Below are 24,087 nucleotides of genomic sequence, written 5' to 3'. Positions count from 1 at the left end.
CAAGTCTGGCTCCCACTGGTTCTGCGGCTTTATTCTGTGTAATCTGCCTTAGTTTTTGATAGGCCAGCATTTTGTGGGCACGGACTAAGAGACTGTGGTGCAGGAAAAAGGAATGTTACTTCTGGAGTGCCGGATTTAAATACCAAACTAAGCAGTGTTTTCTGAGTGTGGGTCCCTACAGTCCCCTCCAAGGCAGGCACCCTGGGAAACTGGTGTCGGGGCGGGGGGGGACAGTCTGGGAACAGACCATCCAGCCTCTCCCATCTCCACTCCACTGGGCTCAGCATGAATTAGAAGGATAGGTACCATGTCTCAGTTTCAGATGCTGTGCTCCAAATGGTCAGCCACAAGATCCAGAGCAGAGCTGGGGACTGTGGATGAAAAAACACTAAGAAGAAACACCAGGGCATTCTGGCTAAACCAATTTGACAAGGGTCATTGAAGATGACAGCACTATCCATCTAGCTGCTCAGAACACAAAGCCAGGCATCTGACTCCTCATTCTCTGGGGGACCTCACATCTAATCTATAGCAAATACTACTAACTCTATAAATAAATGAAAATGAAAACACGACAACTCAAAACCTATGGGACACAGCAAAGCAGTTCTAAGAGTGAAGTTTATAGCAATACAATCCTACCTCAAGAAACAAGAAAAACATTGAATAGCCAACCTAACTTTACACCTAAAATAACTGGAAAAAGAAGAACAAAACACCCTCAAAATTAGTAGAAGGAAAGAAATCATAAAGATCCAAGCAGAAACAAATGGGGGAAAAAAATGAAAGAAATAGTAAAGATTAATAAAACCAAAAGCTGCTTCTTTGAGAAAATAAACAAAATTGACAAGCCTTTAGCCAGACTCATCAAGAAAAAAAGAGAAGAATCAAATCAACAAAATTAGAAATGAAAAAGGAGAAGTAACAACAGACAATGGAGAAATACAAAGATTATAAAAGACTGTACAGTTCAGTTCAGTTCAGTTGCTCAGTTGTGTCCGACTCTTTGAACCCCATGAACCGCAGCATGCCAGGCCTCCCTGTCCATCACCAACTCCCTGAGTCCACCCAAACCAATGTCCATTGTGTCAGTGATGCCAACGAACCATCTCATCCTCTGTCATCCCCTTCTCCTCCTGCCCTCACTCTTTCCCAGCAACAACTATATGGCAATAAAATGGATAGTTTGCAAGAAATGGACAGATTCTTAGAAAAGTTCAATCTTCCAAGACTGAACCAGGAAGAAATGGAAATTATGATAAACACAATTACAAGCACTGAAATTGAAACTGTGATCAAAATCTCCCAAAAAAACAAAAGCCCAGGACCAGATGGCTTCACAGGAGATTCTAATAAACGTTTAGAGAAGTGCTAATGCCTATTCTTCTAAAACTCTTCCAAAAGATTTCAGAGGAAGAAACACTTCCAAACTCATTCCACGAGGACACCATCACCCTGATACCAAAACCAGACAAAGACAATACAAAAAAAGAAAACTACAGGCTAATATCACTGATGACCATAGATGCAAAAATCCTCAACAAAATTTTAGCAAACAGAATTCAGCAACATATCAAAAAGCTCATACACCATGATCAAGTTGGGTTTATTCCAGGAATGCAAGGATTTGTCAATATACGCAAATCAATCAATGTGATACATCATATTAACAAATTGAAAGATAAAAACCATATGATAATCTCAATAGATACAGAAAAAATCTTTGACAAAATTCAGCACCCATTTATGAATAAATTTATTTATTTATAGATTTATAGATTTTATAGATTTATTTTCAGAATAAATCTCTTCTGAAAATGGGCATAGAAGGAGCCTACCTCAACTTGGGAAAGACCATATGAGATAAACCTACAGCAAACATTATTCTCAATGGTGAAAAACTGAAAGTATTCCCTAGTCTAAGATCAGGACCAAGACAAGGGTGTTCTGAATAATTCAACATAGTTCTGGAAGTCCTAGCTACAGCAATCAGAGAAGAAAAAGAAATAAAAGGAATCCAGATTGGAAAAGAAGAACTAAAGCTCTCACTGTTTGCAGATGACATGATACTGTACATAGAAAACCCTAAGAATCAGTTCAGTTCAGTTGCTCAGTTGTGTCCGACTCTTTGCGACCACATGAATCGCAGCACGCCAGGCCTCCCTGTCCATCACAAACTCCCAGAGTTTACTAAAACTCATGTCCATCGAGTTGGTGATGCCATCCAGCCATTTCATCCTCTGTCATCCCCTTCTCCTCCCGCCCCCAATCCCTCCCAGCATCAGGGTCATTTCCAAGGAGTCAACTCTTCGCATGAGGTGGCCAAAGTATTGGAGTTTCAGCTTCAGCATCAGTCCTTCCAATGAACAACCAGGACTGATTTCCTTCAGGATGGACTGGTTGGATGTCCTTGCAGTCCAAGGGACTCTCAAGAGTCTTCTCCAACACCACAGTTCAAAAGCATCAATTCTTCAGTGCTCAGCTTTCTTCACAGTCCAACTCTCACATCCATACATGACCATTGGAAAAACCATAGCCTTGACTAGATGGACCTTTGTTAGCAAAGTAATGTCTCTGCTTTTTAATATGCTGTCTAGGTTGGTCATAACTTTCCTTCCAAGGAATAAGCGTCTTTTAATTTCATGGCTGCAGTCACCATCCGCAGTGATTTTGGTGCCCAAAAAAATAAAGTCTGACACTGTTTCCACTGTTTCCCCATCTATTTCCCATGAAGTGATAGGACCGGATGCCGTGATCTTAGTTTTCTGAATGTTGAGCTTTCAGCCAACTTTTTCACTCTCCTCTTTCACTTTCATCAAGAGGCTTTTTAGTTCCTCTTCACTTTCTGCCATAAGGGTGGTGTCATCTGCATATCTGAGGTTATTGATATTTCTCCTGGCAATCTTGATTCCAGCTTGTGCTTCTTCCAGCGCAGTGTTTCTCATGATGTACTCTGTATATAAGTTAAATAAGCAGGGTGACAATATACAGCCTTGACGTACTCTTGTTCCTATTGGGAACCAATCTGTTGTTCCATGTCCAGTTCTAACTGTTGCTTCCTGACCTGCATATGGGTTTCTCAAGAGGCAGGTCAGGTTGTCTGGTATGCCCATCTCTTTCAGAATTTTCCAGTTTATTGTGATTCACACAGTCAAAGGCTTTGGCACAGTCAATAAAGCAGAAATAGATGTTTTTCTAGAACTCTCTTGCTTTTTCAATGATCCAGCAGATGCTAGCAATTTGATCTCTGGTTCCTCTGCCTTTTCTAAAACCAGCTTGAACATCTGGGAGTTCACGGTTCACGTATTGCTGAAGCCTGGCTTGGAAAATTCTGAGCATTACTTTACTAGCGTGTGGGATGAGTGCAATTGTGCGGTAGTTTGAGCATTCTTTGGGATTGCCTTTCTTTGGGACTGGAATGAAAACTGACCTTTTCTAGTCCTGTGGCCACTGCTGAATTTACCCAATTTGCTGGCATATTGAGTGCAGCACTTTCACAGCATCATCTTTCAGGATTTGAAATAGCTCAACTGGAATTCTATCACCTCCACTAGCTTCATAAAGATAGTATCAGAAAATTACTAGAGCTGATCAGTGAGTTTAGCAAAGTTGCAGGATATAAAATCAATACACAGAAATCACTTGCATTTCTATATACTAACAATGAAAACTCAGAGAAATTAAGGAATCAATCCCATTCACCATTGCAACAAAAAGAATTAAATATCTAGGAATAAACTCACTTAAGGAGACAAAAGAACTGTACACAGAAAATTATATGACACTAATGAAAGAAATCAAAGATGACATAATCAGATGAAGAGATATTCCATGTTCCTGGGTAGGAAGAATCAATATTGTGAAAATGACTATACCACCAAATGCAATCTACAGAGTCAATGTGGTCCCTATCAAATTACCAAAGGCATTTTTCACAGAACTATAACAAAACATTTCAAAATTCACATGGAAACACAAGACCCCAAATAGCCAAAGAAATCATGAAAAGAATGCAGCTGGAGGAATCAACCTTCCTGACATCAGATTATACTACAAATCTACAGTCATTAAGACAGTATGGTACTGGCACAAAAAGAGAAATACAGACCAATGGAATAAGACAGAAAGCCCAGAAATAAACCCATGCACCTATGCTGGGTGAAAGTGAGAGTGAAGTCACTCAGTCGTGTCCAACTCTGGATATCTTATTTTCAACAAAGGAAGCAAGGCTATACAATGGGGCAAAGACAGCCTCTTTAATTAATGGTGCTGGGAAAACTGGACAGTTACATATAAAAGAATGAAATTAGAACACTTCCAACACCATACACAAAAATAAACTCAAAACGGATTAAAGACCTAAATGTAAGACCAGAAACTATAAAACTCTTAGAGGAAAACATAGGCAGAACAGTTGATGACATAAATCAAAGCAAGATTCTCTATGACCCATGTCCTAGAGTAACGGAAATAAAAACAAAAGTAAAAACGTGGGACCTGATTAAACTTAAAAGCCTTTGCAAAGCTAAGGAAACTATAAGCAAGGTGAAAAGACAACCATCAGAATGGGAGAAAAAAGTAGCCAATGAAAAAACTGACAAAGGATTAACATCCAAAACATACAAGCAGCTCATACAACTATTGCCAGAAAAACAAACAACCCAATCAAAAAGGGGGCAGAAGACCTAAACAGACATTTCACCAAAGAAGACATACAGATAGCTAACAAACACATGAAAACATCACTCATTATTAGAGAAATGCAAATCAAAACTACAATGAGATATCACCTTACACCAGTTAGAATGGCCATCATCAAAAAGTCTACAAACAATAAATGCTGGAGAGGGTGTGGAGAAAAGGGAACACTGTTGGTGGGAATAAAAATTGATATAGCCACTATGGAAGACGGTATGGAGATTCCTTTAAAAACTAGGAATAAAACCAGCAATCACACTCCTAGGCATATACCCTGAGGAAACCAAAATTGAAAAAGACACATGTATCCCATTGTTCATTGCAGCACTATTTACAATAGCTAGAACATGGAAGCAACCTAGATGTCCATCAACAGATGAATGGATAAAGACATTGTGGTACATATACACAATGGAATATTACTCAGCCATAAAAAGGAACACATTTGAGTCAGTTCTGATAAAGTGGATGAACCTAGAACCTATTATACAGAGTGAAGTAAGTCAGAAAGAGAAAGATAAACACTGTATTCTAACTCATATATACGGAATCTAGAAAAATGGTACTGAAGAATTTATTTTCAGGACAGCAGTGGAGAAAGAGACATAGAGATAGACTTATGGCCATGGGGAGAGGGGAGGAGAAGGTGAGATGTATGGAAAGAGTACCATGGAAACTTACATTACCATATGTAAAGTAGATAGCCAACAGGGAATTTGCTGTCTGGCTCAGGAAACTCAAACAGGGGCTCTGTATCAACCTGGAGGGATGGGATGGGGAGGGAGATGGGAGGGAGGTTCAAAAGGGAGGGGATGTATGTATACCTATGGCTAATTCATACTGAGGTTCGACAGAAAACAACAAAATTCTGTAAAGCAATTATCCTTCAATAAAAAGTAAATTAAAAAAAATAGACAGCATATTAAGAACTACTGAGAAAATATGCAATTACAGGACAATCAGATTGTCAACATATAAAGGGCAGAGAAATAAGCAAAGGCATAAAGTACAATGAAAAGATCATGTTAAACTCTTGATCTGAATTCTGTCTTGAGTAATAATTAGCTAAACAGATTAGGAAAGCTACTTAATCTTTCAGAGCCTCTGTTTTCTCATTATAAAAATACCTGCTTTTCAGGGTTAGCATGAGAATCAAATGAAATGATTCATATTAAATATTTAAATAACCATAAAAGTGCTATGCAAATGTTAGTTATTGTTTCTATATGAAACAAAAGATGCACAAAATTCTTGTCCTGAATTCTAGATATGAAGAGAAGTCCATGTAACGTACTCTGAGTTAAGGTACCACACCGAGTTAAAGACCATGCATTGGAGGTTGTCACATTTCCTTCAAGATTATAGATCACACCATATATATATATATATAGTCTGATGTTCTTCAATTTCATGTAAGAAATTGAAGGCGAATTTACAGATTTGCTTCTCAGTATTCAAAAAACCATTAATAAGTTTCTATTATGTGTAAGTAAGTGGACATCAGACACATCAGACAGCCCTGCTGTGTTAAGCTAACAGCCTGGTGCTGTCACCACAGCTAGTCTCTAAGGTAATCTCTCTTATTAGAATGCCATACAGTATGAACTCTCTAGGTGGAGATGAGGTTAAAACTTGTCCTGACACCTTGTAATCTTGAGTATGTCATAACCTGATCAAGCGTCGGTTTTCCCACTTTCCCATTGTAGCATTTAGCACACAGCAGGTACCTGACACTGTTAGTTCCTTTCTGTTCCTTCCTTTACTGGGCGGTCAACAGTTAAAAAGCAAAGCAAAACAAAAACAGAAATGTATAAAAGAAACCTATATAATCATATCTTCAATTCTTATCATTATAGACACCTGACATTATTATTATTTTATTAAATTTGTAATCCCAACTATTTATAACAACCTATAAAGTTCCTACAAAATATTAATTATTTATCTAAGAAATACATCTGGACTAAAAGTACTTTAAGACCAATGCACAAAACATCACTTGGTAAATAAGCTAGGCCAAGCTCTGGGTATGCACATCTCATCTATTATTGGTACAATTATAAAGGTAATAAGTTTCTTGAAGGTATAAAATCTTTTTTATAAATTTTAATTCTGAAAATAAAGCCAACAGCTAATGCTGATGCTAGGAATGAAGAAGCCTGAAAAAGAAGTGTTTCTTAGCTAGAATATAGAAATTTTGAGTTAAATAGCAGAAGAAAAAGTGCATGCATACCTCAGATCAGAGAAGAACAGATTTACTTCTAAAAGAAAAGGATGGTTGTTCATAAAACTATTTCTAAGAGAACCAAAGCTAGGATTTTAAAAATATACTTTGTTAGAAATTATATAAAACAGTGATACTAATAATTTTTTAGATTCTGAGACTATCCTACATTTGAACACTTAGAATAATGTCTCAGGTCACATCCTCTCATGAATGTCAAGAAACGCATGTGTTTTCATGCTCAAAGATCCTGTTCAAAACACACTCAAATATCATTGCTCCATCCAGGTTGGAGCCTCAGCAGCTTAAAAAAGTAGGTTTCTCTTTTATCATACATAATTCCATTTCTTGTATAATGAAAACCCTAACTCCAACCCAGACAAGTAGTTTTCATTCATTCATGAACAACATCTACCAAGCCTTCTCTGAGGTCAGAAAATGGCAGTAGAAGGGCAGAAAGCAAAGAATACATGCAGCCTGCCACAGATGAAACGAATGCAGATAATGGAGAGTGAGGGTACTTATGAATTCATAATTCTTCTAAATATATTCCTTCTTGAATCAGCTTTAGATTCTTGGTTCAGATTATCAAGAAATCATTTGTCTTGACTGTAAAAGGATAATGTCATATGACTGAATCGGTGTGGCTGACTTCAACCTAGTTTCACTGTCACAAATGATACCTGACTAGATAAAGCCATAGGTTATCATCAAGAAAGTGTAAAAGCAGAACTCACTGAAAAACATTTTTGGACAGTACCTTAAGATTAAAACATCATAAGATATATTGTTTTAAACTATGGTTAGAGCTGTGAGAAATTTAAAACCTTATTTCCTCTTCAATATGAACAAAGTTAATTCACAAGACTTTATCCTTTATAAACTAAAATTTAGTTGTAAACATGATGGCAATATATGAATACTTATGTCTTATTTTGGTGAAAAGCAATTCTTTCATCTGCCTCTTAATGAAGAAAGTCTACCTTTCCTCAACTGCAGTATTACCTTTCTTCCTTAACGTAGGTGTATAATATCTAGGACGAGGTAAAGATTAGAAGCAATCTGACATACTACAACAGCCCATGAATGAACTGCTCTCATTCTCCTTACATAATCCCCCTTACTCTCTAGTCCTTCCTCCCCTAACTTTGATAAAGGGGAGCTCCAGTCCTCAGAGAGTAGTGGTGACAGGAGTATTTACAAACAATACGCTAATGCAGGGAGAACTTCCTACTTCCTAACATAGCAGGGGAAAAAAAGTGATCCCTAAGAAAAGGAAATTGTAACAACTGAAAACTTTGGCATCAGAGAGAAGTGGGTTCTACCCTAGATTGAGTATTATAACCTTGGTCAAATTTCTAATCTACTTGAGGCTTAATTTTCTCAACAGAAAGACAATAAATACTAACCTTTTTTTCTACTATGAGTAAAAGAATACTAGATTTGGAGTCATAAGGCATGGGCTCAAGTTCTAGTTATCTCCTCGAAAACAGATTAAGGCTACCCACTCCAGTATTCAGGGCTGGAGAATTCCATGAACTACACAGTCCATGGGGTCACAAAGAGTCGGACACGATTGAGAGACTTTCACTTCTTCTTTGTCGCTCAGTCGTGTTTGACTCTTTGTGACCCCATGGACTGTAGCCTGCCAGGCTCCTCTGTCCATGGGGATTCTCCAGACAAGAATATTGGAGTGGGTTGCCATGCCCTCCTCCAGGGGATCTTCCCAACCCAGGGATCAAACCCAGGTCTCCCACATTGCAGGCAGATTCTTTACCATCTGAGCCACCAGGGAAGCCCAATAATACAGTACCAAGGAAGTAATATACAAACTCTGTGAGCCTCAATTTCTTCAATCATTAAAGATGGATCAAAGTATCTACTTTATACTTCTTAGGAGGAACTAAGCAAAGAAAATGGTTCCTATAAATAAAAATCACTTTTATAACCTGTAAAGAGTTATGTAAGATAGTTTTACTGATAATCTTCTTAGAAAGCATAATCTGAGGGGAACAAAAAGCCAAAAAACTACAAATAATGGCATGCCTATAAATTTCTAGGGGAATAAAAAATAATAAGAGTGTTCATTAATTTTCAACTTGTTGGTTATAAATTTTTTGCAATGACCAAAAAATACAGCATTATATCATGAGGAAGGTGATGATAACCTTTACAAATAAAGCAAAAATAAAGCCAGAAAAGATAATTACTTGCCATATATAACTCCTTATTGATGCCAAGATACTTTCCATTTCCACATCCAATATCAGCAACTAATGAACCACTTGGCAAAGCTTTCAAAAACTCTACTATGTGTGGCCAAGGCGTGTGTCTCGTGCTGCTGAAGTGCCTAGCAATTTCTTCATAAACCCGATGGACATAATCTTGCTCCAGTTGCAAGGCTTGTTTATCACTCTCTGGAAATGATGCAGGAGCCTCCTTCATCTGGCTATCACAGACCAAAGGGTAACCTAATGAAAAAAATAAAGCAATATAAACCATTTATTTATTTATTTATTTTTAGGCCATGCCATGTGGCATGTGGGATCTTAGTTCTCCAAAGAGAGATTGAGTCCATGCCTCCTGCATTGGAAGTAGAGTCCTAACCACTGAATTGCCAGGGAAGTCCCTAAACCATTATTTGTACCCAAATGAATCATCAAGTTATGACTGTTTTCACAAAAGAAGAAGCAAATCAGTCCACATTTGATGACTAGGGATAAGTAGGTTCTTATTTATCATTTTAAAAAAGTAGTTTTCACCAGTTATGTATGTGAAGGGTCTAATATAAGAAAGGATAAATCCATCTACAACAAAACATGACTAATTCTGCATGCCTTATATTGAAGATGACTGTTTTATCTTTGGATTAAGATATTCAAGAAAGGATCTTGATGGGCCTGGCCTAACCTGAAGAAACTTAGCAATTACAGGATTTAGGGTTTTTGTCTTAGTAGGAGTTCTGGGTACCCTAATACTCTCAGAAGAAGAACCAGACCTAGAAACAGGGTGTGATTTGGTAATAATCACAAGATTTAATGAATACTATTTGATGGCAACCCACTCCAGTATTCTTGCCTGGAAAATCCCATGGACAGAGGAGCCTGGTAGGCTACAGTCCATGGGGTCACAAAGAGTTGAACATGACTGAGCAACTTCACATTTGAAGTGGTTTTTATATATATTGTCTCACAGTAACACTGTGAGACAGGAACCAGCACATTCATTTTACAGATGAGGAAACTGACACAGAATATTAAATAATGATACTAAAGTGACAAAGATGGTAAGTCACAGAGTCAAGATTTGAACCCAGGCAACGGAGACTCCAAAACCCACATTCTCAATGACTAGACCTCCTTCAAAAAAAAAAGGGTAAATCCTAAGGAGAGCACAAAGTAAAGCAGTGACTGAGGAAATTTAGGAAACAATATGTCAAATTAATTGTGAAGTTGTTCCCTGGTCTTTATAATAACATCTAATATTCATTTCAAATTCTTCCTATTCTCTGCTCTGCTCTAAATTCCCATTGCCTTCAGCCAGCCTGTGACTCACAACATCTTTTTATGGGTAGTATACTAGAGAACAAAGGAAAAAGTAGTGTTCCCAGAAAAATCACAGACAAGACTTCAGCAATATTTATAAATCATATATAGCAGCAAATTGGGCTGTAGCCTTGATGACTTCAGGAATTTTCCCTAAATGTAACTAGAAGATGCCAAATCTTGAATGGGGGTGGAACTATCTAGTCCCTACTAATGTGTAAAGTGAGGCTCTAAACACTTTATGTGGACATTTAAGAAAAGGGCAGCCCTAGAAACTTTGAGGGCTCTAACATACATGTGGCAACAGATGGGTTAGTATGTCAGTTACAACAGAATTACAATTACACTACAATATACATTACAATTACTTTCAACTAGTCTTGGTAAAAATTGTATTCTCTTGGAAACTATGAACATCTAAATTACATAAAAGGAGGATCACTTAAATCTATAACTTTTGACTAAAAGTATCTAAAAGTTGGCCTTGAACTTTAAAAAAAATCTGTAAATTGAATAATCAGAGCTTCTTACAGCATTCTTTATACTAAATTAACATATTCAGCACTCCCATTTCATTTAGTTTATGCTTTCCAATCTCTTGGTCTCTTTATTTGCTATTCTTTCTCAGGCTTTTATCAAGTGTAGTAGAAAAGCTTTTGTACACACACACACACACACACACATATATATAAATAGTAAGTATAATATATATGTTTTAGAAACTTTACAAATTTTTGCTTAGCTAAAAAATTTATGACATTTTGGTCCCACTTGCTTGACTAAGTTAGAATATAGAATGTTAGATTTCTAATTTATATTCACTCAAAAGGTTATATAGGTCCAATTATTCTGGCATCTAGTATTACTGTTGAAAGTCTTAAAAGTTTATTATTTTATTAACATTTGAAAAAAAAATTGAATGAGACTTGAAACTTCTAATCCAATTCTGAAAATAAAAAAAGAGGAAATTACCATATGATACAGTATTAGTAACTAAAGTTTAGATTTTGTTCAAATTTCACTTATGCTAGTGTCCATTATTTGTTTCCATACCTTATCTAAGATTCCACACTGTATTTAGTTGCACTGAGCACCTTCAGCTGCATGCAACAATTTTCCTTTCATTTTTGTCCTGTTATAAATATTGTCCAATTTTCCTTGTTATGGCTTCTTAGATACACCCATCATTTAAAAGTAGACATTTAATTACCAAATACATGGAGATTTTTAAGTATCCTTAATATTAATTTATCATGTTGTTATTAATTGCTCACTTAAATGCTTTCTTCTCTGCAACCACCCTCTGTGATTTTTCAGGCTTTTAACCTTCCTGAGGCTTTCCATGGATAGCCAAAGATCTCTCTGGGTAAATGTCACACTGTACTTGAAAATATGTACATTATTTTCAAATATCTTTTTATATTGATTTCTAACATAACTCCACAGTGATAAGATAACAGATTCTGTATGATTTCAATATCTTTCAGTTCAGTTCAGTTCAGTTGCTCAGTCGTGTCCGATTATTTGCGACCCCATGGACTGTAGCCCACCACGCTTCCCTGTCAATCACCAACTCCCAGAGCTTGCTCAGACTCATGTACATTGAGTTGTAATGCCATCCAACCATCTCATCCTCTGTCGTCCTCTTCTCCTCCTGCCTTCAAACTTTCCTATCATCAGGGTCTCTTCCAATAAGTCAGTTCTTCGCATCAACTGGCCAAAGTACTGGAGCTCCAGCTTCAGTATCAGTCCTTCCAATGATACGCAGGACTGATTTCCTTTAGGATTGACTGGTCTAATCTCCTCACAGTCCAAGGTACTCTCAAGAATTTTCTCCAACACTACAGTTCAAAAGCATCAATTTTTTGGCACTCAACTTGCTTTATGGTTCAACTCTCACATCCACACATGACTACTGGAAAAACCATAGCTTTAACTAGATGGACCTTTGTTGGCAAAGTAACGTCTCTGCTTTTTAATATGCTGTCTAGGTTGGTCACAGCTTTTCTTCCAAGGAGTAAGCGTCTTTTAATTTAATGGCTGCAATTACCATCTGCAGAGATTTTGGAGCCAAGGAAAATAAAGTCTGTCACTGTTTCCATTGTTTCCCCATCTATTTGCCATGAGGTGATGGAATCAGATGACATGATCTTAGTTTTCTGAATGTTGAGTTTTAAGTCAGCTTTTTCACTCTCTTCTTTCACCTTTATGAAGAGACTCTTTAGTTCTTCACTTTCTGCCATGAGGGGGGTGTCATCTGCATATCCAAGGTTTTGATATGTCTCCTAGAAATCTTGATTCCAGCTTGTGCTTCATCCTGCCCACCATTTCACATGATATACTCTGCACAGAAGTTAAATAAGCAAGGTGACATATACAGTCTTGACATGCTCCTTTCCCAATTTGGAACCAGTCCATTATTCAATGTCTGGCTCTAACTGTTGCTTCTTGACCCACATACAGGTTTCACAGGAGGCAGGTAGGATGGTCTGGTTTTCCCACCTCTTTAAAAATTTTCCACAGTTTATTGTGATCCACACTGTCAAAGGCTTCGGCATAGCCAATAAAGCAGAAGTAGATGTTTTTCTGGAACTCTCTTGCTGTTTCTTTTTTTTCATTTATTTTTATTAGTTGGAGGCTAATTACTTTACAATATTGTAGTGGGTTTTGTCATACATTGACATGAATCAGCCATGGATTTACATGTATTCCCCATCCCGTGATCCAAAGGATGTTGGCAATTTGATCTCTGGTTCTTCTGCCTTTTTTAAATCCAGCTTGAACATCTGGAAGTTCTCATTTCATGTACTGTTGAAGCCTTGCTTGGAGAATTTTGATCATTACTTTCCTAGTGTGTGATCATGAAAATTTTGCACCTTGTTTTATGTCCCTGGATATTCTCATGTCTCCTGCTTCATAGTCTATAGGAACTTAAATAGAATTTGTACCCTGCTGCTGTGTGAAAATTTGCATAAATCTTAATTTGTTGAGCTGGTTCATAGAGCTTTTCAGATCTACTATATCCTTCTATTTTTCTGTACATTCAATTATTTTTTGAGAGTTTGATAATGAAACTCAAAATAAAAATCTTAATTTATCTATTTAAAAATAATTGTAATATATTGTATAACTATATATAACTTCGTTCTGCATTTCCAAGTCTCCTGTAAATGTTATCATACTTTTATAATTTAAAAAATAAAAATTACTTAGTTACTGTCCCTAACAACAACAAAAATATTGGCATAAGAAAATGAACTTGTCTCTCCTACTAGACTTCAAGTTCCAGTTGTACAAGAGCTATACTTTATTTTTTTATAGCTTGTAAATCTATGGCTGTGTTAGACACTCATCAAACACTAAATAAACATTTTTAATCAATGAAAAAATTGATATTTTAAGTCTTCATTGCCACTTTTAGCAGAAGAAACAAAAATCTGTTAAAACCTATTTTATGCTTCACTAACATGACAAAATCAAACATGAAGCTTTCAAGTTTCCTAACAGAATAATTTCATGCACATATAAAAAGGATTTCTAATTTAAAACATAATTTTAAGATGACTAAGTCCAAAAGCTCCTGCTGAGATACCTCCCATAATTGAAATACCAAGATATAAAAAGAATCTTAACATCACTGTCACTACTTGTAAAACAAACAGGGTTTTTAATTTGTTGAGTCCAAGAAAAACAGGAAATGATGCACTTGTAGAGACAATACAAAACAGCATCCTCCTGACAAGTTTTTGAACACTCCTTTCCAAATAAAACAAACCACTCTTTATCCCACTAAAGCTATCTATTTATTATAGAACAATTTGTCATCTTCAAGTTCCCTGTTGGGTTAATGAGAAGTAATTTAGAAATGTGATAAGCTGTTTCACAAAAAAATCTATTTTTGTACAGTGATATTTTAATGCCCCCAAATAGTAGTCCTCTTAACCATGAGTACGATAAATGAAACATTTAGAATCCAACTCAAGTACTATGTTTAAGGAAAATAAAGATGAATAAGATACAGTTCCTGCCCTCAAGAAATATAAACTCTAACGAGAGTGGTTAAGAAAAGTATATGTAAGTACAATACAAGGCAGAATATGGTAAATGCCATTACAGGAGTTAAGACAAAGCTCTTCTCAGTTCTGATGGACTTTAAAAGATTTTCAAACTAGATTTACTCCATTTACAGTAGAAACAAAATTATATACTTACTACAATTACAAGGTGTTTGCCTCACTTTCCTAAATGTAAATGATGTCCGTATTCCCCTCTTGTTTAAAGTCAAGTCTTCAACATCACTGGTGATAATTCCACTTTTGTGACCCTTGGATGCTTGAACAGTATCAAATTTTCTGGGTGTGATTCTAAAAACAACAGTTAAATTAATTTATTCAACACTGTATTCATAGAAAATATTTCAGGTCCTTTAAAAACATTAAGAGAATACAGTAAATCTACAAGAATTTGTTGCAAATGTCCATTGGATCCCCTGAATTACTGAATTGTAGAAAAAAAACAAAGAAATAGAAGTCTTCGTCTCTTAGGAAATCATCTCTAGGGTAACTACTAAAAGAATTTATAGATAACAAACATTCAAGGGGGAAAATAGAATAATAACAAGTGTTTAATTAATACCATTGCCAAGAGGAAAAAAGAAACAGATGGCGGGAGGGAAATAGCAAATTTCAATCCAGTTATCAGTAATTATGTTAAATGTAAAAGGACTTCAAATCCAATTAAAGAACAAATAATTTCAGATTGGATTTTTAAAAAAAATCCAAGTACATGGTGATTACAAGAGATACACCTTATAATAAGGTAAGGAAATGGTTGAAAAACAGAAAAAAAAATACAACATACAAACAATATTTTGCATATACTTAGCAAAGCCAGAGGAAAAGTGGTATAGTTATACTAATCACACAAAGTAGACTTCAAGGAAATTGGTATTAATAGAGATAAAAAGGAACATTCCATAATGATAAAAGGGTCAATCCAACAAAAAAACATAAAAACTTTATGTTTGTATGCACCTAATAGGATATCCTCAAAATATATAATCCAAAAAGTGGAAAAAAAAGCTAAATGGAGAAATAGACAAATACATAAATATCAATGGAATTTCTAATATATCTTTCTTGGTAAGTGAAATCTAGCTGTGAAACAGACATCAACATCAGAAAACAACAGATAATGGAACAAAAAAAGCATATGATTAACACAGATACAAGAAGTAAAACAAAGATGCAAAATAAAAAGAGAAAAGTACAAGCCATTATAAGTTTTAAGAAAGTTTAAAGGGAGTCTTGGAAGTAAGATCAAGTTTTTGAACAGAAAAAAGAAATCATTTGGTATGATCCTTGCTAAAAGTCAAAAACACAATGGCCTTTTCAAAGTTAAATTTATAGAGTGAAATGCACAGATCTTAAGCATACAGTTCATGCATTTTGGCAAAGGCATACAACCATGTAGCCACCATCCCAAGCAAGACACAGAATATTCCCAATCATCCGTGAGACCCCTCAGGCCCTTTCCAGTCACTCTTCCCCTCCTCACAGCAGCCGAAACCTGACTTCCGTTGGCACAGTTTTGCCTGTTCTTGAATTTCATACATAGTCAGCACTGTCTTCTCTCTGGCTTTGCCCATTCTACATAATTTGGAGGTTCAGCCGTGTTTTTCCTCTCCACCCGATCCCTCTGGGTCTTCCCAGTGCACCAGGCCCGAGCACTTGTCTCATGCACCCAACCTGGGCTGGTGATCTCTTTCACCCGAGATAATATACATGTTTCAATGCTGTTCTCTTGAAACATCCCACCCTCGCCTTCTCCCACAGAGTCCACAAGTCTGTTCTATACATCTGAGTCTCTTTTTCTGTTTTGCATATAGGGTTATCGTTACCATCTTTCTAAATTCCATATATATGTGTTAGTATACTGTAATGGTCTTTATCTTTCTGGCTTACTTCGCTCTGTATAATGGGCTCCAGTTTCATCCATCTCATTAGAACTGATTCAAATGAATTCTTTTTAAGGGCTGAGTAATATTCCATGGGGTATATGTACCACAGCTTCCTCATCCATTCGTCTTCAGCTGTGTTTTTCTGTGTTTCAGTAGTTCATGTTTTCCTCTCATCACTGAGCAAAATGTCACCATATGAACATGATGCAATTTATGCAAAATCTCCTGTTTACAAGTATTTAGTATTCCCCGTCCGGGGCTATTACAAGTAAAGCTTATATACATTTTTTTCAGATATGAACTTTTATTACTCCTGGGAAAATACTTAAGAGTGAGACTGTTGTGTCAGAGGGTAAGAAACTACCAGTTTTCTGAGATGGTTGCACAGAATTTTACACTCCCACAAGCAGCATATGAGAGTTTCAGGCTCCTTGACATTCTCACCAAAACAATGTAAGTCTTAAATTTTAATAATTTTAGCAAGTGGCAAATGACATGAAATTGTAGCTATAATCTGTTGACTGATGACTAATGATACTGTATTTCTTTTCATGTGCTTTTTAGCCATTCATAGATTCTTCTGGTAAAGGATTTGTTGAACAGATCTTATGGCCAATCCTTTGTTAGATATATGTTGTGGCTATTCTTCCCCAAGTATAGATTGATTTTTCATTTTCTTGATGCTGTCTTTTGATAAACAGAAGTTTTAAATTTGGATGCAGTTATTTTGTCTTCTTTTTCTTCTAGTGTTCCGAAACCTTTCTCAAGGGAAACAAAAAAACTTTGCCTTCCTCAGATTTGCACAAGCATCCTCTTGTATTTCTTCTAGACAGCTCATAATTTGTGTTTACATTTAAATCTATGATCTACCCCATATTAATTTTTGTGAATGGCATGAGATAATATCAAGGTTAATGTTATTTCCACATAGATCTCTGATTTTTCCCAGCACCATCTGTTGAAATTTTCCTTTCCATAATGAATTGTATTGGCATCTTTGTCAAAAGTCAACTGACAATACATCTATGAACATATTCTGTCTCACTGATTTATCTGTACAACAATACTATACTCTTTTGATTAGGTAGCTTTATACACAGTAAATCTTAAACATCAGGTAGAATAAATCCTCCAACATTGTTCTTACATTCAAGATTGTTTTGGTTATTGTCTATTGCTCACATTTCCTGGTAAATCTTAGAATCTGTTTATCAGTTTCTACAAAAAAAGTCTTTTTAAGATTCTGATTAGAATTACAGTAAATCATTAGGCCAATTGGGAATAACTGCTATCTTAACAATATTAAGTTTCCTATCCATGATTATGATATCGCTTATCTTTTCATTTATTTTGGTCTTCTTTAATTTCTCTTAGCAATGTTTCATGATTTTTAGCATACATGTGTTGTGTATCTCTTGTTAAACCTACTCCTAAGATTTAAATCATCTGAAGCCAAGTTTTCCACCTGATTTACTTTAGCAAGGCTATCTGCCTATATAAATGGATTTCATGCTCACAGGGAATGTGCCAAGTCTGAAAGATTTTAGCAAATTTTTAAAAAGTATAATTTTATACTAAAGCTGTTGATACATCAAGAATCAAATATGTTGACTACACACCTAGAAAAGAGAAAAATCAACCATCTAATTAAAGTAGATTTGATCCTAGAATGAAATAATATAATGCATTTCAACTTTCAATTTTCATTTGGTCATTGTTATACTGTTTCACTCAGTCTAATGCTAGAATCAGATTCCCAAAATGCAACAAAATAAAAAATAAGTGGGACTACATCAAACAAAAAAGCTTCTGCACAACAAAAGGAAATCATCAACAAAATGAAAAAGAAACCTATGGTATTCCTATGGAATGGGAATTCTTAATGGAACAGGAGAAAATATTTGCAGATTAAATATCTGATAAGGGTTAATATCCAGAATATATTAAGAACTGGTGAGGGCCAAGATGGTGGAGTAGGAAGACCCTGGGCTCACCTCCTCCCACGGGCACTCCAAAACTACAACTATTTATAGAGCAACTATCAATGAGAACAGCCTGAAGACTAGCAGGAAAGATCTTCTACAACTAAAGACATTAAGAAGGAATCACAATGATATGTGTAGAAGGGCAGAGATGTGGTAGAGTCAGGATCCAAACTCCAGAGATCCAACATCAGGCTCCCCACCTGAAGGTACCACACGGGGAAGATGAGGTCCCAGGACACTTGACTTTGGAGGTCAGCAGGGCTTAATTTCTGGAAAGCCAGAGGGCTACGGGAAATAAGAGACTCCACTCTTAAAGGGAGTCTCACATGCTTTGGGACCCAGGACAGAGTAGCAATCTGAAGGAGCCTGGATCAGACCCACTGACCAATTTTGAAGAGCCTACCAGACTGGCAGAGGCAATTAGTTCTTACCTTGGGGACACTGGTGCTGGCATCTACCATTTTCTAATCTTCTCCCTTGCTTATTAGGGCTGGGACTTGCCCCTACCCTCCAGCCAGTAAGAACCAGTCCTGGCAGGTAGCTGAGTGAGAACACAGCCCCATTCACCAGCAGGACAACTGTCGTAGGACCCCTGATCCTGCCTCACCCACCAAAGGGCCCAGGACCTGGCCCTACTTATCAGCTGGAGGCACTAGCCCCAGGAGCCCAAGGACCCTGGCCTGCCCACCAGAGGGTCAACACCAGCTCTAGGGCCCTCAGACCCCACAGCCAAAGAACCCAGAACTCAGCTCCACCTACCAACGCACAGGTACCAGTTCAGGACCCTGAGGGCCGTGCCCTACTCACCAATGAGCAGACACCAACTTCAGAGTACCTTGGGCTCTTCAGCCAGCTGTGTCACGCACTGGTCCTGGCTACCAGCAGGCCGATACTAGCAGCAGACACCCCACCCCCACCCCCCAGGACTCCATAGCCAACTACCTCCTGATCTTGCCTCACCCACCAGCAGGCTGGCACCAGCACCAGGACTCCTCTCACCATGCAGCCAGCCAGGCCAGGACCAAGCCCCACCCACCAACGGAGGGCAGCTGTCCATGGGGTACGGCCTCCCGACAACCAGGCTGGGGGCAAGCTGTGCCTCCAAGACTGCCCACAGAAGGAGCCAAGCGGTCCGCACAGAGGGCAGCCCTGGGGCTGCTCTGGTGTCCGGAAGACAGTGTTCTGCTGGGCCCCACAGGATACTCCTTACATAAGACCACTTCTCCAAGATTGGGCAATACAACCCAACAAATACGTAGAAATAAAAACGGCAATTTAAGCAAAATGAGGTGACAGAGGAATAGATTCCAGATGAAAGAACAAGACAAAAACCCCAAAGAAGAACTAAATGAAGTGGAGACAAGCGATCAACCCAATAGAGAGTTCGAGGTAGTGATCATAAAGATCAAAGAGCTTAGGAGAAGACTGAATGAAAAGAATGAAGTTAGAAATTTTAAATAAAGAATTAGAAAAATATAAAGAACCAAGCAGAGCTGAAGAATACAGTTACTGAAATAAAAAATACAGTAGAAGGAATCAACAGTGGATTAGATGATTCAGAGAAATGGATCACTGAGCTGGAGGCAGAGTAGTGGAAAGCACTCAAGCTGAATAGCAAAAAGAATTTAAAAAATGAGGAAAATTTAAGAGACCTCTGAGACACATCAAGTGCACTAATATTCACACTATATGGGTCCCAGAAGAAGAGAGAGAAAAGAGGCAGAGAACATATTTGAAGACACAAGAGCTGAAAACTTTCCTAACCTGGTAGAAGGAAACACACACTCAGGTGCAGAGAACAGAGTTCCAAACAGAAGCAAACTAAAGAGGCCCACACCAGAACACACTGTAATTAAAATGGCAAAACTTATGATAAAGAGAGACTACTAAAAGCAACACAGGGAAAGCAACAAGACATACAAGGTATCCCCATAAGGCGATGAGCTGACTTTCCAGGAGAAATTCTGCTGGTCAGAAGGGAGTGGCGTGATATATTTAAAATGAAGAAAGGGAAAAATCTACAATGAAGAAAATCTACCTAGCAAAGCTTTCATTTGGATTTGAAGGAGAGATCAAGAGTTTTACAGTTGTCTGTAACTAAGAGTTTAGCACCACCTAACCAGCTTTGCAAAAAAGGCTAAAAGTACTTTTCTAAGCAGAAAAGACTACAAGAAATATGAAAGTTGTGACAGGAAAAATCTCACCGGTAAAGGCAAATATACGGTAAAGAGGTCACTCACTTATAAAACTAGTAGGAAGGGTAAAAAATAAAACCTAGTTTAGAAAAAAGCAAACATGATAAAAATATGATCAAGATGAAATTTATTATCCATAAAATTCTAGTTTAAAGAGAAAATAGAAAACAATTGACCATTGTTCAAACTATATGTATCTGCAAAAAAAAAAAAAAAGAACTCATACAGTTCAATAACAAAAACCAAACAATCATTAAAAATCAGGCAGAAGATCTGAATAGATAATTTTTTCAAAGAAGACATACAAAATGACTAACTCGTACATAAAAAGGAGCTCAGTGTTACTAATAATCAGTGAAATTCAAATCAAAGTCACAATGAGATTATCAGTTCATGCTTATTAGAATAGCTATTACAAAAATGACAAAAAATAACAAATGTTGGCAAGTATGTGTAGAAAAGACCATCCTTATACACTGTCGGTGATTATGTAAACTGGTGTATCCCTATGGAAAACAGAAAGGAGGTTAATCAAAAAATGTTACATAGAACTACCATAGGATCCAGCAATTCCACTTCTGGGTATTTACCTGAAGGAAACAAAAACACTAATTTAAAAAGATATCTGTACCCCCCATGTTCACTGCAGCATTATTTACAATAGGCAAGACATGGAAACAACTAGGAATTATGCTAAGTGAAATTAACTGACAAATACTATATGATCTCACTTATATGCAATACATAGAACAAAAATAAACTTACAGATACAGGAAACAGGTGGTTATGGGGCAGGTGGGGTGGGGTGAAGTGGCACGGGGGAAGGTGTGGGTGGGTGGGGGAAGGTGAATGTGGTCAAAAGACATAAACTTCCAGTAATATAGTAAATAAATTCTGGTGCTGCAATGGTATCTATAGTTAATAATACTATATTGAATACCTGAAAGTAGCTAAGAAGTATCACAGAAGTTTTCAGTATAAGAAAAAAATGTGTAACTGTGTGGTTATCGATATTAACTAGACTTACTGTGTTGCCTATTTTGCATTATATACATGGAATCAGTTTGCTGTACATCTGAAACTAATATGTAGATGAACATATGGAGAGAGTAACATGGAAACTTGCATTACCATATGTAAAATAGCTGTAGGACTTGGAACTCAGACAGGGGCTCTGTGACAATCTAGAAGGGTGGGTCGGGGAGGGTGATGGGAAGGAGGCTTGGGAGGGAGGGGACAGGGTGTACCTGATTTTTGTTGATGTTTGACAGAAAACAACAAAATTCTGTAAAGCAATTATCCTTCAATTAAAAATAAAGTAGCAAAAAAAAATCAGAACTTCCGGGCTGACAGCTTTTGAAACTGTTCACTTTTGACCCTAATTAATTCAGAGTATTAGAAAAGAAGTATTTTACAAGCTGCAACCAAGCAGGACCCTATGTGGCCTTCCTCAACAGATCCCTCCCCCATATCCTCGGCTTTTGGTGGTTTAGTCACTGAGTCATGTCTGACTCTTGCGACCCCATGGACTGTAGCCTGCTAGGCTCCTCTGTCCATGGGATTCTCCAGGCAAGAATACTGGAGTGGGTTGCCATTTCCTTCTCCAGGGGATCTTCCTGACCCAGGAATCGAACCCAGGTCTCCTGCATTGCAGGCAGATTCTTTACCGACTGAGCTATGAGGGAAGCCCATCCTCGGTTTCCCTCAGAGTTCAACTGGTAAAGAATCCTTTGCTTTTAGCACCTCTCTAAAGAAGACTCTTCAGAGTCCCTTGGACTGCAAGGAGATCCAACCATCCATCCTAAAGGAGATCAGTCCTGGGTGTTCACTGGAAGGACTGATGCTGAAGCTGAAACTCCAGTACTTTGGCCACCTCATGTGAAGGTTGACTCATTGGAAAAGACCCTCATGCTGGGAGGGATTGGGGGCAGTAGGAGAAGGGGGCGAGAGAGGATGAGATGGCTGGATGGCATCACCAACTCGATGGGCATGAATTTGAGTAAACTCTGAGAATTGGTGATGAACAGGGAGGCCTGGGGTGCTGCGATTCATGGGGTCACAAAGAGTCGGACACAACTGAGCAACTGAACTGAACTGAAAGTACCCAGATAATAGTTTCTGATTTGAATTTCCTTAATTGTTTCATAGATGCTAAAATCCCTTCCAAATGAAAGAAATTAACTACTTGATGACCATGAGCACCCATGACCTACTGGCATCCAAGGATGAAAATTAACCCCTGTGACACCATCCTTTACTTCACCATCAACCAATCAGAAAACTGTACGCAAATCCATCACATAACCTGGGACACCCCTCCCTCACTCTGCCTTTAAAAATGCTTTGCTGAACATTATCCTCAATGGTGAAAAATTGAAAGCATTTCCCTTAAAGTCAGGAACAAGACAAGGGTGTCCACCCTCACCACTACTATTCAACATAGTTTTGGAAGTGTTGGCCACAGCAATCAGAGCAGAAGAAGAAATAAAAGGAATCCAGATAGGAAAAGAAGAAGTAAAACTCACACTGTTTGCAGACGACATGATCCTCTACACAGAAAACCCTAAAGACTCTACCAGAAAATTACTAGAGCTAATCAATGAATACAGTAATGTTGCAGGATATAAAATTAACACACAGAAATCCCTTGCATTCCTATACACTAACAATGAGAAAACAGAAAGAGAAATTAAGGAAACAATACCATTCACCATTGCAACAAAAAGAATAAAATACTTAGGAGTATATCTACCTAAAGAAACAAAAGACCTAGACATAGAAAACTATAAAACACTGATGAAAGAAATCAAAGAGGACACAAACAGATGGAGAAATATACTGTGTTCATGGACTGGAAGAATCAATATTGTCAAAATGACTATACTATCCAAAGCAATCTATAGATTCGATGCAATCCCTATCAAGCTACCAACGGTATTTTTCATAGAACTAGAACAAATAACTTCACAATTTGTATGGAAATACAAAAAACCTCGAATAGCCAAAGTAATCTTGAGAAAGAAGAATGGAACTGGAGGAATCAACCTGCCTGACTTCAGGCTCTACTACAAAGCAACAGTCATCAAGAGAGTATGATACTGGCACAAAGACAGAAATATAGATCAATGGAACAGAATAGAAAGCCCAGAGATAAATCCACGTACCTATGGACACCTTATCTTCGACAAAGGAGGCAAGGATATACAATGGGAAAAAGACAACCTCTTTAACAAGTTGTGCTGGGAAAACTGGTCAACCACTTGTAAAAGAATGAAACGAGAACACATTCTAACAACATACACAAAAATAAACTCAAAATGGATTAAAGATCTAAATGTAAGACCAGAAACTATAAAACTAGAGGAGAACATAGGCAAAACACTCTCCAACATAAATCACAGCAGGATCCTCTATGACCCACATCCCAGAATACTGGAAATAAAAGCAAAAATAAACAAATGGGACCTAATGAAACTTAAAA

At 37.3% G+C, this 24,087-nt stretch overlaps 1 protein-coding gene across 3 annotated transcripts in view; it reads right to left on the bottom strand.

The window, feature by feature from the left end:
- The window catches only part of ALKBH8 (alkB homolog 8, tRNA methyltransferase), a 127,383-nt gene that overhangs the window by 24,958 nt on the left and 78,338 nt on the right, over positions 1-24,087 (bottom strand). For all 3 annotated transcript variants that reach the window (XM_020879357.2, XM_020879358.2, XM_020879359.2), the window contains exons 9-10: positions 14,680-14,831; positions 9,137-9,393 (exon numbers count right to left, since the gene is read on the bottom strand). In XM_020879357.2, coding sequence (XP_020735016.2) covers positions 9,137-9,393; positions 14,680-14,831 — 409 coding nt within the window. The remainder of the gene's footprint in view (positions 1-9,136; positions 9,394-14,679; positions 14,832-24,087) is intronic.

The sequence above is a fragment of the Odocoileus virginianus genome, chromosome 10, assembly GCF_023699985.2.
Source record: "Odocoileus virginianus isolate 20LAN1187 ecotype Illinois chromosome 10, Ovbor_1.2, whole genome shotgun sequence".
NCBI classification, from domain to species: Eukaryota; Metazoa; Chordata; class Mammalia; order Artiodactyla; family Cervidae; genus Odocoileus; species Odocoileus virginianus.
Note: the sequence above shows the minus strand (reverse complement) of the source record. Positions and strands in the feature narration are given on the sequence as shown.